Source organism: Crocodylus porosus, unplaced genomic scaffold, assembly GCF_001723895.1.
Source record: "Crocodylus porosus isolate Cpor-Errol unplaced genomic scaffold, CroPor_comp1, whole genome shotgun sequence".
Classification (NCBI taxonomy): domain Eukaryota; kingdom Metazoa; phylum Chordata; order Crocodylia; family Crocodylidae; genus Crocodylus; species Crocodylus porosus.
Window position 1 is genome coordinate 15,226,091 of NW_017728948.1, and position 17,233 is coordinate 15,243,323.

General features: G+C 39.8%; 1 protein-coding gene and 1 long non-coding RNA gene across 3 annotated transcripts in view; one reads left to right on the forward strand and one right to left on the reverse strand.

The window, feature by feature from the left end:
- The window catches only part of ZFYVE28 (zinc finger FYVE-type containing 28), a 289,256-nt gene that overhangs the window by 27,386 nt on the left and 244,637 nt on the right, over nucleotides 1-17,233 (reverse strand). The window contains exons 10-11 of one of the 2 annotated variants that reach the window (XM_019553086.1): nucleotides 2,126-2,277; nucleotides 1,664-1,780 (exon numbers count right to left, since the gene is read on the reverse strand). In XM_019553086.1, coding sequence (XP_019408631.1) covers nucleotides 1,664-1,780; nucleotides 2,126-2,277 — 269 coding nt within the window. Of the gene's footprint in view, nucleotides 1-1,663; nucleotides 1,781-2,125; nucleotides 2,281-17,233 lie in introns of both variants that reach the window. The other variant, XM_019553085.1, reaches the window with a different exon arrangement.
- LOC109322165 lies at nucleotides 1,449-8,383 on the forward strand. Its single transcript, XR_002104328.1, has 3 exons — nucleotides 1,449-1,503; nucleotides 1,554-1,556; nucleotides 8,372-8,383. It is a non-coding gene; the product is annotated as an uncharacterized LOC109322165 (long non-coding RNA).

The following is a 17,233-nucleotide window of genomic DNA, read 5'->3' on the forward strand; positions in this document are numbered from 1 at the left end:
TATCTTGCTGGGATCCTATGACCCCAGCTGACTTCCTGCCCTTTGGGCAGGGGGCTGGACTCAATGATCTCCCGAGGTCCCTTCCAGCCCTAACGTCTATGAAATCTATGAAACCTCAAAGTGATGATATTCAAGTTTAATAGTAATACATTGAATGCTTTAAAAATGCTTCAGCATGAAACAGGGAGAAGGGGAAAAGGAGAGTCTCTAATTATGAGAAGTCAATGAGAAAATCCAAGAGTACTGCCTGCCTTAAGGTGTTCAGGTCTAGATAATATAATGTATAATGAGGGGCAGAATCAGCCATTCAATATCTTGTTGGACATTTTTAAGGAAAGAATTGTGTTAACACTGCTTTTTAAGCAATTCAGCAGAGCTTGCTCTAGACAGGAAAGGATCAAATGCTGATTGAGAAAAGCCTGCTAACATCTGAATCCTTTTGTTGGTTCCTGCTTCAGTTCTGGCTCCTTTTCTCCTCTTAACTGGCTAGTGCTTCAAAACCAGATATTTCCATACTCAGCATTCTTTGATTTAGTCTGTCATTTTTATTGAGATAAGCCAGTTCATCTCTTTACTTGCTTTTTTAAAAATTATTATAACTGTATAGCGTGTTATTTTTCCGCAGAGTTATCACTTTTATTTTGAAAATTAAAATACCCACTATTCTAAAGCATGTGTTAGGTGTATTTTCCTTAGGACCTGTAAAGCCATAAAGGTCATGAAATATGATAGGAAATCAGGCCCAAGGCCTGACAACATCCTAACATAACCACACAGACTAAAAGGATTGATCCATTCCTCATACCCAAAAGGGAATGGGCAGAAGTACCCTGAAGGATATTGTTTTCAGCTGATGGTGCCAGGCACTCTTACACATACATACATTTTCCCATTACCAAGTTCTTTTTCTATGACTTCATTTTAGCAAGGGTCAAAGGACTATATAATAGCTAGGGGTCTACCAAACTCAAGGAGGTGGCCAGTTGATTTTGAGCATAGATCTCGGGGCTGGCTGTTATGTTTGCAGGCTGAGTGCAGCAGGGCCCTTCATCTCTCTGATTAGCTGAGGGGCCTCAGCAGTCCTGCCCCTCTTCACAGATTGCCACATGGCCCAAAACCATGCCTTAATTATCCTGATAAGGCCCGGGGAAGACATTCTCCCATGTGTTATTAAGCATGGATGAATAGCTTCCCAGGCTTAATCAGGGTAATTAAGCTGTGGTTTCTGTGATCTTGGCATGCTCGCTGCAAACCTGCCTTCCGCCCCAATCTTACAACTAAGCAGAGTCTTGGAGCATGGGGTGCGCAGAGGGGGGAAGGGACAGAGCTGCTGCAAGCCCCCTCCTTCCTGTGCTCCAAGATGCTCTGCTTGCCTATAAGGGTTTTTTGTTTGCTGCTTTGCTTTTTTGCAGCAAGCCCACCAAAATTGTAGAGTCCACTGTTTTCCGCAGAGCCCACCATTTTTCACAGAGCCTGCCTGAATTCGCAGTTTCCACAAAAATCGTGCAATTGCGAATTTGGTTAGGTCCCTAATAACAGCCTTGTAGCAAAAGACAGTTATTAAACAAAACCAACAATTGATTTACTTCCAAGTATTTTGTGGACTAGTGTACAGCAACCAAAGGAAAATGGCAGTACAGGACATCTCCACTGCTGTTTTTACCTTTCTTTTGTTTTTCCTTGTCCTCTGTTTCAGGTTTGGTTGCCATAACTTCAAATAAGGTCTTCAGGATGCTTCGCAAGTCACTGGCATAGTTTGTCTGCAACTGGTCAGCAACACCTAACAGGTTGTGGAAATGGCTAAAACCATTATTATTTTCAAAATCTACAAAACTCATCTCTAGATACAAGCAATGTTATGGCCTTTTGTTAAAAATAAGACACACTTACAAACATATTGGTGATAAAATTAAGATAATATAATTAATCATAGATTTCACTAAACAAAATTTGAGTAAGCCATACTAATGGTTAAGAAAGAGTTTTTAGTCCTTGTGGGGTTTATGATCTGATATACAGCCACTTCCTTATTCTTTTGTCAGGACATCTTGAGTTTCATTATAAAATTTCCTTATAAATATTTCCTTATAACATTTACATTACAACAAACAAAGAGCTCTCACACCTGAGATGCAGACAAAGAGCCTGTGAATAAGGTCATTGCTGCCATGAAATCGGGATCTTATCTTTTCTCGGGTAGCAATTTTAGCAGCCTGCAAGGCAAGCTGGATTTCCTCCTGATCGATGTCATCAGATGAACAAGAGCTCGTCATTAAACTGCTGTGGGGAAAAAAAAAGAATAGAAGGAAGAGAGGTAACTTAAATCTTCGCTTTGCCATTCAGAGAGTGACTGAACTTTTAAAGGATTTATTGTAAAAGCAAAGCCCTTACTACAAAACAGAATAAACAGTAGTAAATCCTTGTTGACCCTACTGAACCTTGCCTATTCAGTTACCATCCAGCCTGATTTTCATACTGTGACACATTTATGAAGCAGTCAGCTATTTGCCAACATTTTACTATACTCCATTAAACTACTACAAAATGCTTGCAACGAATTCATAATTCAGGTTACTTTCTATTATAAGCCTAACTAGAATTCCTCTTTGCTTCAAAATTGCACAAAGGAACACTAGCCCAAAAATGGGTGACTTAGCTGAGGGACCAAGTTAGCATTTTTCTATCAAATCTGAAGTTAATTGGAAAAGGGTTTTTTAGGAATTCAGAAACCCTAAAGCTTAGAGGCTCAGCAGGGCTTTGCTTCTATACAAAAATAATATGGAGGGATAAAAATTCGCTCCCTTATTTGATGTAGATTAGTCCATTACACCTCAATTTTAAAAGATATTGAGAAATTAAACTGTTTTATCAGAATGGCTTTTTATCATCTTTACTGAGCCTAAAATGGACCACCAAGTGACCTCCAGAGACAAACTGTTCTAATAAAATAAAAAATAAATCAGTCTTGAGCTTTTTTCTACCTGGCAGGGACACAACTATTGATGGACTCAGAGGAATCCCTAGTAGGAATGGGAGAAGTTCTCCATATACCTAGAGGTTCTCAAGCAAAGCTATATTTTTAAGTCAAGACACACTGCATCAGAGAGAAAAATCTAATGCTGCCATTCCCCAAATCCCAACTTGAGAACAGAGTAGGAGGCAATTACAACAAAGTTTTCTGGATTCATGTAGTGGAATGGAAGGAGGCATTCCTCCTGACCCTACTATGTGGAGATGGTTCATGTTAAGACTGTTCTTCCCCATCCACACCAAAATTTTATTTCACCAAGAAAACTAGAATGCTTTAACTTTTATTATATAATGGTTATATTAAACTTCAACTTATTTTTAGTGCTCTATACACTACAGAGAAAAAAAACTAGTAGTTTACATGGTTCCCTAATTGGATAAATAGCATACAGAAGGCAGTTACATCCCTCCACATTCAGCTGTTCTATTGGCTTTACTTTTTGTAAGGTGCCAATGGAGGTGGTCAGCATCTTGCAGACTCAGACCCTATGACTGCAAGGGCAAATCAGTGAATCATGTATAAGATACACAGTGAGTGCATTTACTAGGGTAACATGAAAACAATTATAACCAATGCTTCATGGTACAGAATTCTGTTAAATGACCTAATGAGCTGTAAAAGGAAAATGTAAAGTCAAATAAATTAGGTTGTGGAATGTTTAAAGTCTTCAATCTGAAAATAAACACTACTTCCAGCTTAGTTCTAAAAGAAACACAGATGGAAAGATGGGCATTTGCCTGGGAATCACCAAGACGACACAGGTGATGTAGCCTGGATACTTTAACAATGCTTTTCTATACATTCAAATAGTTGTGGTTCTTTCAAGTTAATCTTAACTCTGAATTTCCTGAGTTTTTGATCTTTGTTTTTCCCCTTTCTTCTTCCAATTACTGTGATCTTGTTTACCCACGTTTTTCATTTCACCTTAACAAAAGATTCAGTTTAGAGTTACTGAAGATAATCAGGTTTGAATCAGAATTCTCTCTTTTCCAGTGAACTTTTCCATGATCCCTGATGATGCAGATGTAATATGCTGCCTATAATACAACAATCTAGTGACATGGTAAGATCTGTGTTGTCACCATATCAAGGGAATGACTTCAGCTTAGGGTAATGCAAGAGGACTGAGTTGTGGGGCAGCGAATTGTTTGCCATCAGAAATCACTAAGGGCCAGTAGTTAGATGATTAGTCTCACTGATTCCAAGATAATTACTTGTATGACTTCTAGCTAGTATGAATAAAAGTTTTCTACTTGTCCCCACTATGGCAAAAAAAGTTGATTTTTTTTAAGAACCAAGTACAGAGTAACATACTTATTATTTCTAGTATACATCTCTCTCTCTGAAAGAAGTAAAGAGCTAATGATGAAATAAAAAAAAGTTTGTTTATAGTCATACAATCTCAGCTTGTGATCTCATTAACTCTGACAAGCTCAGCAGAGTTGGGCTGAAAGGGAGCCCTTTACAGAAAAAACCAGGTGCAGCAGACAGTTAGGCTGGTGATTCAGCAGATGACTGTCTTCCCACTGAGTCACTACTGAGGAAGTGTGTCAGAGCATAACTTGAAGTGGGTAAAGAACTGTGGAAAGCATCTTTCAGAACAGAGAATATTTAATTACTGCAGACTTTGCAAGTCAGGGATGCTCACTCTAGCTTCCTAGCCAAATTCTAATCTGAATAACTAGGTTTTTCCTACATCATTTTTCTCCCACAATTTTAAATAGATGAAATTTTATCCACTTTCTAGTCCAAGCTATTTTATTCCACAGTCCCCGGCATGTAATAATAGTTGTGTATTACCTCCTAGTTGGTAACACTACTGTTGTAGGGGAGTTTCCTGAATACAAACTGTGTAACGTGTTTTGAAATCCCGGGATGAAAGGTAATATGCAATAGATAGATAGATATACATGCACGCACACACGCTTGCACATATCTATATACACACACGCATACATATGTATGCATGAATACACACGCACATCACTATTTATGAGATGTCTAAATACTTTCCCCTCAGGACTGCTTCTCTCAGGGTTGAGAAAAAATGAACTTTCCACAAAAATTTAAAACATGCTATAACCATCAGTTCGTAGCTTAAAAGAAACAATTAATTTGCCTTTATCATAATGCTAAGCATTTACAGAAGAATTGATACAAGTGAAATATTGAAATAAATGATTTAACATCAATATTTTATTCTGAAAGATGCTTTATTTTTAAAATAATTTATTCGCAGGGATATTAAGTGTGAACATACAATGGAAAATTTTATAAGGATAAAAACACGCTTTGATGGTTTCAGAGAAAGTGGTCCATCTGGAAATAGATATTTGATTGGTATATTTGATTGGTATACAAATTGTGATGGCTGTGTGAAAACAGACACCAAAGACATACTTGGCTTTAAAAATTATCTTCGAAGAAATTAACCTAAATTTTCATCTGCAGAGGTTCAAATAATTGGACAGCTATGCCAGTTATCATTTTCAATGCCTGAACAGGTCATTTTAGAATTATCTTTATCAAATGATACGAGATGCATAAACGGTATTAATTGTTTCTGATGTTATGAGACTGTCTAAAGAATTAAAATGTTTTAGCGCAGATAACTGCAGAACTGATTTATTTACACTGATAGGCTAGGGACAGAAGTTACACATAAACTGGTTTAAGTGATCAGAAACTGGTTTAAATCTGTAACAGAATGTAAGTTCAGTGCCCAGAGACCAGTTTACAAATGGCTGAAACTGGTTTAAGATAAAACTGGCTGAATGTAGTATATCAGAGTCAACTGATTTGGGTCAAACCGGTTTATGGAATTTCTGTCCCAGGCCCCTTCCTGGTTTAAGTTAAATCAGATTCCCCCAGCATCCCGGCCTGCTTTCCAGCCCTGCGCTGGGCTGGGCTGTCTGCTCCAGACAGCGGGGCTAACCCTGCCCCTCTCCTTTCTAGCCAGACCTCCAGCTGGCTGAGAAGGGGGTGGGGGACTGCAGCATCTGTTTCCCCTCACCACTCACTGCTCAAGCAGGGACTCCCCCCCCGGCCCCTCCCATGGCAGGGACCCCAGTAGCATGGACCCTAGCCAGCACCTGGCTATGCCCCCCATGCTAGCTAATGCTGACAGGTGTCTGTGTGTGTGTGTGTGTCTCCAATTTCACTGCAACAAAGGCACACAGAACAGTGTCTGTTTAGGGCTAGAAGCCAGGGGCTTGCAAATGCACCCTGCAGATATGAGAAGCTTGAAATTAATAAGAGATGCATTTCTTTTCTTTTATAGGGCTTGATGGGCTGATAAGCTTTGCGTTCTTATAAGCTCCCTGCTGGCTTGCTTGCTTCAAAGCCCGCAATCTGTCAGTGTTCAACAGGGGACAGAGAGAGGTGTGAGAAACAGATTCATAGTCATTAAACCTAAGGGCTGGAAGGGACCTCAGGAGATCATTAGGTCCAGCCCCTCCTGCTCTTGAGTTCTCAAATGACCTGGTTTGCAATGAATGTGACCTGTGAGTGTCATCAGTTTGTTGCAGACAGTAAGAAGAAGCAAGGAGAGAAAGACTAAAAAGCTCAGTATCATCAATAGATGCATGCAGTCCACACAAGCAGTCCTCCCTCCCCCCACCCCTTTTGCCTCAGAGTGCTAGCTATGGGCAACACTCCCTGCCCCTTGAGCAGTAAGCAGGGGGTAAAAGCCTGGTAAGGGCTGCTTCCTACTCCCCCTCCTGGCAGACCCTGGTGGGGACTGTGAAAGCCAGGATTTGGGTTTGAACCTCTCCCTAATCATAGCATCCACACCCCACCCTCAGCTCAACACTGTGGAAGGGGGAGGGAGGGCTCACTTTAGCACTCCCTGACTTCTAGCCTGAGCCTCTGCAGTCATGTGCCTGCATTTCCTGATTCAAAAGTCTATCCACTTGCAAATCACTTCAATCTCTGCAGCTTAGACTAACCTGCAAAGATTGAATCAATTCAGGCTTTGGCTTTTTAAATGTCTGTCCCTAGCCATAGGGAACATGTACTATCACCTGAAATGGATAGTTCCTGTTTTATTCAGTGTCTCAGCTGAGGGGAAGTCTAGTTCTCTAAGTAATAAATATTAAACATAAAATAATTTAATAATTTCAGACAGACGACTAAAAAAGTATCTAAAGTTCCTCTTATTAAATGCTTATCATGCAAGTACTGAATTAATCAACCATCTATCCTGTTTTTTATTGTAAAAAAACCCCACAAACATGTTAAAGGAGAGTATCAGGAAGGGAGATGTTATGTCAAAGATCGATCTCAATCAGGGAAATTGCCTGGACATGATAAAGTAGCAGCTCTTCAGGCTGACACACAATGAATCAGCGTATTATCTAAATAGACTAGCATTTACCCAGCAGTCTTAAAATGGCACATCATTTATCATGTTATCAGACTGGTAAGCCTTTTCTGGTACTTTAAGGCCAACCGTCACCTTCTAGGGATACATATTTTAAAGTCTGAACATGAAAACCTGGGATTTTTAAAATTTAGGCAAACTGAAATGTCCATGTTCACATTTTAATATATCTTAACTTTCAATGGAGAAGTACAAGGAGAAGTACTAACAAATTAAGCTTAACAACGGCTATTAATTTTGGGTGGCCCAATTGAAAGATACCAAGGGCCTTATTTTCAGAACTCTTGAGTGCTCTCAGCTTTATCTGAAATAAGTGGAAGATATGAATTCTCATCAGTTCTGACAATTCAGATATCAGTCTCCCAAAGTGAGCATCCAAATCTAGAGGGATTTGAAAAACCACTCCAAATTGAAAATTCTCACATACTTTGCCAGGGCACAATGAGCATCTGTAAGTATTATTAAACTATATTCACATAGAATTATCAGATATTCTCGCACACAAAACTTTCCTTCCTAGTGCATTTTTTGGCAGAGTTGATTTTATTAACTCAAAATTATCCTGAAGTGAACACAGATATATGCAGGACTTGCAACAGTTCTTTTCAATCAATGACCAAATCTTCAGTATGTATTAATTATACAAAAATAGTAAGTAAAAGAATTAAAAAAGCTAATATTGCAGAATGTCATCCCATGGAACATAACACTTGCATAGAAACCAATTGAGTATTTCTGGATTTCCAGAGAGCTGTAAACAATGTACATGTATATTATACAAAAACAATTAGTTCTCCCAGAAGCACATTAAAAGAAGTGGCTGATTGTTCATCACAGAGGAAGTATATTCAATTCAGTAACTTTCTCAATTCCAAAAGGAAAGAAAAAAAAAAAAAGATCCCCCTTTGATGTTCTGGTTTCTGGTGATATCTTTAATTATGACTCTGTTTCATGTAGAGATTTCAGCAGGTTGTCAGTGCTGGTTTAATAAATCTAAATCAAGAAGGCTTCAATTCCAGCAACACAGATTGTTCTTCAGCATTAAATCAATGTGGCTATTTGAAGGTTTTACAAGCAACAATACATATATTTGCCAGAAAAATATTAAATAGAACTGAGCAACACTTCTTACTACATGAATAATACTAAATTGCTTGTATTGTTGCATTTCTGTTTATTTGTACTGGGAAACACTATCATGCTTATATTAGAATGCACTATGTTTGCAACAAAATTGTTGTAAACTTAAATTTGATTTTAAGTTTCACGAGATTTAATGGTTAACTTGGTATTATTCTTATTTGGAGTTTACCTCATTTTCAGGTAGAAATTTGGTTCATTGCAGAAGTAAGTTTTGAAAAATATTTGACAAGTATTCACAAAAGAGCAAGTTTCAAAGGAGTAGAAATGGAATGAAGTAAAGGTTTTCCAAAAGTTTTCCATAGTTTCATATTTTCCTACTTGTAAATAATGTTAGACTGCTATACCTCAGGCTGGAAACTGGAAAGAGACTACAGTGTCCACTTGTTTAATTCTGATCCATGTTTTACAGTAAAGGAGCTTGGGCTCAATCTTCGCTTGGTGCTAATTATTTTAACACTTTTGATTTCTTTGCATTTAGTCAATTTAATTTAGCTGAGAATCTTGTTTTTTTACAGTCCCATGGTTAAAAAAAATGGTAAAAAATCACAGAAAATGTTGAGGTTAAATTTGTGTGTATATAGCTCCCTTAAGGGCATACACCATGACAGTTACATACTTCTATAATGTTATCTCACACAATATAATAGCATACCCTCTTTGCAGCTCAGATGGAGTTTTTGTCCCATGTTTGCCCAATGCTTAGCAATGACTATAGTTTCCAGGTAGTATTTAATACAATAATATAAGGCAATTTTTTTTCAAACTTAAAATCTTAAATTTGTATCTTTTAATAATTGGATTTTATATTTAAAGTGACCTAATTTCTCTCTCAGAGGTGTTTCCTATATCTTTGACTTTGAGTGGATTCCCAAAAACACCTGGGATGTGTCAAAGTTATATTTATCACTTGATTAATGTATTAATCACATGATAAACTGCAGCATGTCACACATCCAACCAATTTATGGCACCATAAAATGGCAAACCAGCCAGAAAGATATTCCACATATAATGCACTAGAATGTATTTATGGTGCTTGTGTTAAGCTGTACCATGTAGCCTGGCATTGGGTATATCAAGAGGCATAGATTTAGGGATCTGGGATAAAATTCTCAAATCCCTATCACACAATTTAATTAATACCTGCCAGTAGTCTTAGATGCAAAAGTCCCACTGAAATTCACTTGCACATTACTTGAGAATCAATGACTTGCTGCAAAATATTTTTTAAGTAACTCTTAAATCCAAGTCAGGGCTCCACAGTCCAGTGACAGGTGACAGAGAAAAAAAATAAACACTGCGCCCTGACACAAATGTTAACCACTGAGAAGGCAAGAAATAGCTGATGAGTGGGGAAAAAAGGAATAGGAGAGATGATGCTACAGGAAGCATGCAATTTTTTAACCGTTCAGTATCTACAAAGAGAATGTGGTTTTTTGCATTGTGCACACATGGAACAAAAACTCAGCCTGAGTTGCAAAGATTTTATGCTATTATATAAAGTGAGAAATGCTATGCAAATATGTAATGATCAAAGTGTATACCAGGGGTGATGATCCCCAGAGATGCCCAGGGGTTTTGGAGCTGATGCACAGGCAGCACTGTGGGAAGCATCGGATGGCCCCATGCACTACATGTGGCACCCCCTCTGGTCACTCTGGGACTACGTCGTGCATGGTAGCCACTCCAGGGCTGTGCTGCATACAGTGGCTGCTCCAGCTTCTCCAGGACTGCGCTGCATGTGGCACTCACTCTAGGACTGTACAGCACAGTGCCAGAGTGGTGGAAAAGCTGCCACATGCAGGATACCTGTGGAGCAGCTGCCACATGCAGCTTAGCCCTGGAGTGGCCACCACATGCAGTGCAGGCCCGGAGCAGCTGGAGCAGAACTGCACTGCATGTGGTGCCCGTTCCGGCTGCTCCAGGACATGTGCTGGATGCAGCATCCAGGGCCAGTCTATGGGTCTGATGCACCCTGCAGATTGGCCTTGTTTGAAACCTCTGGTGTATGCCCTTAAGGGAGTCAGATACATACAAACTTAATCTAACCATTTCCTAATATTTTGAATTTTTTTTTAACTGTGGGAATGTACAAAAAAAGCAAGATCAACCTGCCTAATCTTTAACGTGTTATAGTGTCACAACTGCATTACAGAGAAACCTCCTACATTACAGCGAGTGTTGTGGAAGGAGATGAAGGAGAAGGTGGAGCTGCCTGGGATTTTTTTTCCTTTGCAAGGGATACCATAGGAGATAACAGAAAGGCACTTCTTGAAGAAGCAGCATATACTCTACAGCATCCCTGAATTGTTTTCTCAGTGTGAATATCTCAGCACGGGCTGGGTTTCTTGCATAGGTAGAACAGTATGAACCAAAAGACACTGAGGGTTTATCTGTAGCATAGTTACCCTTGTTGACCTGAATGTTTAACTAAAATTCCAGGCCTTAATGAGAAGAATGCAATGAGAGAGTCAGGAAACTTTGATGCAACCCTGCTTGTTTGCACAGAAGGGACAAAACCAGGTTTCCTTGATGCAGTAAAAATGAAACAACAGGAGATCACTTCTTTACTCAACATGTTCAAGGGCCATTCAGCCCAAAAACTCTCTTTCTATAACCTAACAGTAGTGCTATGGCTGTGTCTGCTACTTCCCTAGTGCTTTCTCTTAGTTTTTTTTCAGTTTCTCCTTCTATTGCTCTCAGACACACAAGCCTTACAAACAAAAGCCAATACAAAACTTCCACCCACATGCATCTTTCACGTACCTTTATTTGGCAGTGATATAACCATTATTTGGGAAAGAGTCCATTCTTTGTTTCAGCTATCTGGTTAGGTCAAGTTGCTTAATGAATTTTTATAACAATCTTAAAAATATGGCAGTAATTTCACCCTCTCTGACCCCATTTTCAGAGATTTAATACAATACAGAATAATCTGCATTATTTATATGACCACTGAATCAATTACATTCATACGTGCACTGAAGGCACAAGACAAAGCTGAACATGAAACATATTTAACCATAAAAATGACATCCAACAGGATTTTCCTCTCTATGGAATTTCCCAGGAATTTTCTCCTGTCTTTAAAAAAAAACAAAACAAAACAAACAAACCAAGGAAAAAACCCACAGAAAGACTTTCCACTCTACAGGGCTTCAGAGCTCTATTGGTTCTAAAAGTAGGACTTTAATGCAATAGAGTGATACAAATAAATAATCATGATACCATGGCCCTATACACTTTGTGAGATATGACAGAAGCCCTTTTCTTCTGTCAGCCTTTTGAGTTCTGCAGTTGGGGAAGATACTTCACAATATCTGCAGAAGCCCTTTCTCACCCTTAAAATCCCCAGCAGAGGCCAAGATATGCATTGTCACTAATGGAACTTGGATGCTTATCTTGCTGGGATCCCAGGACCCCAGCTGACTTCCTGCCCTTCGGGTGGGGGGCTGGACTCGATCTTCTGAGGTCCCTTCCAGCCCTAAGGTTTATGAAATCTATAAATCTATCAACTGGCACGGCACCCTAAAGTGCGTAATTTGCTTATAGGAGTGTAGGCTGTAGCTGTGTTAGTCTAAGGACACAAGCAGACAAGGGTCTTTGGTGAATCTGATATATTTATTAGACTAACTTCAATAGTTGGGAAAAAAATTTTAAGCAAACTTTCAGGTTTAAAAGCCCTTCGTCAGGCTGAGGAAGTCTCTGCAGTTGGTGTGTGCTCTTCCTGGATGGAATGGAAAGTAAAGAAGCCAGACACACTATCTGCAGAGACGTCCTCAGCCTGGTGAAGGGCTTTTAAACCTGAAAGCTTGCTTACATTTTTTTTTCCAACTGTTTAGGTTGCTCTAATAAAAGATATCAGATTCACCCAAAGAACCGTGTCTGCCTAATTTGCTTATATGCAGTTGCCACTTATACTTCCATAGAGTTAAACCCATACATCGGGATCTACTTAAAACAGGCAGAGGAGAAGTAAAAATTGTGGACCACTTGCAGTGCCCACCGCTATTTTCACAGTCACCTCACGACAAGCCCACCCCCACCCTACACCACTGATTGGCTGAGGACTGCCTTTCATGTGGCCCTACCCCTCACTGCTGATTGGCAGAGAAGGCTGCCATTCATATGGCCCCACCCCTCACTGCTTAGACGCAGAGGGGGGGAGGGCTGTACAAAAGGCAGCCCCCTCAGCCAGTCAGCAGTGGAGGGAGGAGGGGGTGGTTGGAGGAGGCCACCATCTTTGTTGCTCCCCTTCGTGCTGGTGGCTTCTCCCCCTCCTCACCCTCCGGCAGGCTGCAAGGTCAGGCCGTAGAGGCCAATGGTTCCCACTGGGGAGCCAGCGTTTTATTTTTGGTAAGTTTTTTTTCCCAGCAATTCCTTGCAAAATCGTAGGGAATACCATTTTTCATGGTGATTATGGAAACTGCCTTTATCACGGTTTCTGAGACAATCACAAAAGCATGAATTGAATAGATTCCTACCTACAGGTTCCAACAGCAACAAACATGCTCTCCATGATGCATCTTAAAGCGATCCCCAAGCTTCCCTGGCTCATGGGCAATCATACTTAGCAAGAAATGTATTGTGGGCAACACTTTACTGTGCTCTCCCCATCAGCCTCCCTTTTAATTTTTCAGGTGGTAAATAATTGTTCTGTGTTGGTGGGGGAGAGGTCAATTAGTGACAGACTTCACATAGGAGATTCAGGTTAGATATTAGGAAGAACTTTCTAACTTAGAATGTAAACGTATTATGTATCTGCTCCCTTAGTCAAAGATGCATTTAAGGGTCTCTATTGCCCTGGGAAAAGATAAGTATTAAGATAACAAAGCATAGGACAAATCTATGGTTAAAAATAACCGTTGATTTTGAAAATAAAGATATGAACATCTTTATGCAGGAGAAGGAATAGTGGAAGATACCATGCTCTGTGAAAGGATGGAAATGCATGGGTTCTGATTTTGATTGCTCATTCCCATACTGGGCAAATCTGGAGCATTTTGGAGACAGTCAACTCCTAAGGGAAGGAAGGCATTTTGCATTGTTCTTCAGCAATGTCCTCTGTCAAATGCAAGAAGCTGCACTGTCTGGCATAATAAATAATAGTAATATCACAGCTGACTCCAAAAGAAGCTGTCTTTCTATCTCTCAGGCAGAAATTGAGACTGAGAACCAGAACTAAAGAACAACTTTTCCCCACAAAAAAGAACTACCAGGGATAGAGAAACTCATTAGCACAAAATGTTCATATCCCTTTACTCCTACACAATCAGTTCCCTTAAAAAAAAAAAAATCAACCTGCTTAAGTCAGCTGTAAAACCTCTCATGGCCTGACGGAGTCCCTGAGGAGCAAAGTATCTAGCTATAGGAGTCAGAACCGCAAAAAGCTAATTAATGTATTAAACAGAGCCTTAAAATTTTAATTAAAAAAGGAAGCCCGCTTCTCCATTTTTCAACTTAAATGCCATTCAAAGGGTGGGAAGAATTTTTCTCTCTCTCTATTTAAACATAATTAGTGATTTTACATTATGTCTCAGTTTTAACTATTGCCAAGAACTCTGCAAAGGTTGCAATTATTGTAGTGATTTAGTTAATTATGTATAACCTTAAATTCCCCAAACAACCTGCTATTTTAAGTTTTGGAAAAAAGTAATTTGCATACTAACACTATTTCTGAAAGCTAGTAGTTTATGTGCAATTGGAAAAACATCAAAATGAGCCTTGACAATGGTTTTATAGGCTTAAAATGAGAAAAAAAAATGATAAATGAGGTCAAATAATTGAAGTGAAAATCAAAGTTTAGATGAGTAAGAGAAATAAGAAAAAATCTTTGTTATCACCAAGGAGTAAGGATGGCATACATTCCACATTAGACAGATTTTCTGGCTCCGACTACTCTGAGGCAAAATGATGCTCCAATATCTGTGGATCATAGCTAAACTGGCACATATATGGTCCCCACTAAAGCCAGCCACTTTAAATAACATATTTTTCTTGTATAAGACCCATTTTGACTATTTTATCTAGTTTACATGGAAAAGAAAAACTAATACGAAGGAGAAAAAAACAAACAATACACCCCCCCGCCATTAAGAAGGAAAGAACAAAAAATACCAGCTAACGTTTGCCTCTCCCTTTAGAACTTTGCTAAAATATTGATGAATTCACATGTACACTGCAGCAGCTCCTTTTCAACCATTCCACTTCAGTCACTATTGGCTAAGCTAGTTACATAAATATAACCTGGCCTACAAACAAGTGGTGGCATTTTCTAGGTGACAGGCAGTAGATGAGAAAATGCAGCACCCTTTTGAGATTTAATGTGCGTCTCCTGGGGGTCAGCTGCAAGTCCGTACAAACTGGCATTGAAAACAAGGAGAGGCATGAAACACACCAAGGAGATTCCTGCTGGTGAAAAGCCAGAAACGTCTGTTACAGGCACAAATGTCTAGCTGACCAAGATCATAAGTGGGAGCTAGCTGAGCTGATCAGCTCTGATCTTTTGTGTTCCAGTCTACAGGAGATTTGGCAATACAGAAAGAGCATTATATATTCCAGCTGAACTACTGCACTATTATGTTTTATTAAATATACCTTATTAAACCAAACAGCATGCAAGTGACAGAGCCACATCAAATAACCCAGCCTCAGAGACCTTAAGCCATGTACAGAGGATCTGTAATCCAACACCTTTCGGCAGGACTCCCAAATATTTTAGATTAAAAAGTCTAACTGTTAAATATTCTGATTTTCTCTTAATATATACACAATCCTCTCCTCCTGCAGCTTTGTTCATTGATATCTGCATTTTCCTGACTCCAGTCTACTATGTGCAAAGTAATTCTCAATAACCTTTAAACATTAGGAACATTCTTTTCAGAAACAAGAGTTCAATGTGAACAGGGAAAAGATCAACAGCTTTGCAGTGTCTAAAATAAAAGGCCCTACATTAAGAAAGCACCAAAACCCTATATTAAGGTTGCAGTGTTGGTGCATATACTTTAAACAAAAACAAATCTCATTAAATTGATACAATTTAAAACAAACTTTTGAAGGTGAGGGTTTTCAGAGATGAGGTTAATCAGGTAACTGATCCGTGCCCATACACGTGACCACCCTTAACAAATATTCCTGAGAGGCAGTTAACCATCTTAGCCTGAAGTCAGACAGAAAAGAAAGCAGGGAGAGATGGCACCTTAGGACTTTCATACACATGCTCCAGCAGTGTATATGTGGGGGGGGGGGAAGAGGGAGGGGAGAAGAGAAAGTATGTAGGGGTTTGCTGCCTCCTAAATGTTTAAGGCCTTATAAGTCAAAACCAGCACTTTGAATTGCACCTGGAAAGCTATATGGGGCACTTGAGTTATATGCTGGTTTTCAAGTGCAGCCCTGCACAGAGGACATTACAGTAGTCTAGCCTTGAGATTAAAAGTGCATGGATGATGGTGGCCAGATCTGAATCCGGAAAAAGAGGCTTGCAATGTTCTCACCAGATCAAGTTGGTGAAATGTGCTCCTAGCTATCACTGCCTCCTTAAGATCCAAATGCAACAGTGGATTCAGGAATACCCCAAGGCTGCAAACCTCAGTGACAAGAGGAGGCTGAATCCCATTAGTAATAGATATCCTGGTCCTCACCAAGACAAGCAGTATTCCCACTACCATCATCTCTGTCTTGTATGGATTCAGTTTCTACTGTTTCACTTGTATCTAAGTCCCAAACTGCAGTCAGGCACTGGGAAAGGACTGAGACTGCATGGCTAGAATCAGAAGAGAAGGAGGGGTAGAGCTGGCTTCATCAGCATTACTGATGGCACCTCGCTCTAAATTTCCACACGATCTCACCCAGTGGCCTCACATACACATTGAACAGGAGGGGCAACCAGATGGAGCCCTGGAGGTCCACAAAGGAAAAGTGCTGAGAGGATAATGAGCATTCACTCAGCACCCTGTCTGAGACCACTTGGCTAGGAAAGAGTGGAACCAATTTTGGCTGTCCTGTGAATACTCACCAGCTCATGCAAATGCTTTATCAGCACCTCAGGTCAACCGTATAGAAGTACATATCTCCTTCGTGAGGTAGAGAGAGAGATGCTGATGAAAAGTATTATATCAGAGCTAGGAATTACCATTCAAAGCCACCTAGACACTACATATGAGCCACCTTGACAATCAGAGACCTTTGTTCAACTGAATTTCCTTTTAGGAACCAGGAAATCAATATTCTACCTCTGGCCCTCTGTATACTGCACAAAGGCGAAATATCCCTCCCTATACCATATAGGCATGTTTTTTTCCAGCCTTTCAATATCAACAGTTAGTGATTTTCTCAATCTGTCAAAATCATAATATTATACCTTTCATGCATACTTGGCTGGATCCATTTTTAACAGTTTATGTATTCATGATTTAGTATGGGAATTGCAGATCTGATTCTTTACTAGTTGTTTTCTCCTTTGTCATGATTTCAGTTTCTGTTTTTGCCATTAGTATTACAAAGATGGTGCTCAGCTGCTCTACCCCTCATTGCTCTAGCTGTAACAGCAGCTAGTCTCAGGGCTCCCCCTCCCACCTCCAGCTGCTGCTTCCTGTCTCCAAACCAGGGCCAGAGCAGTGCTGTACGCTGAGTGGGGAGCTGAGGGTGAGTCTGGTGCCAAACACACGTGCATGTGTGTG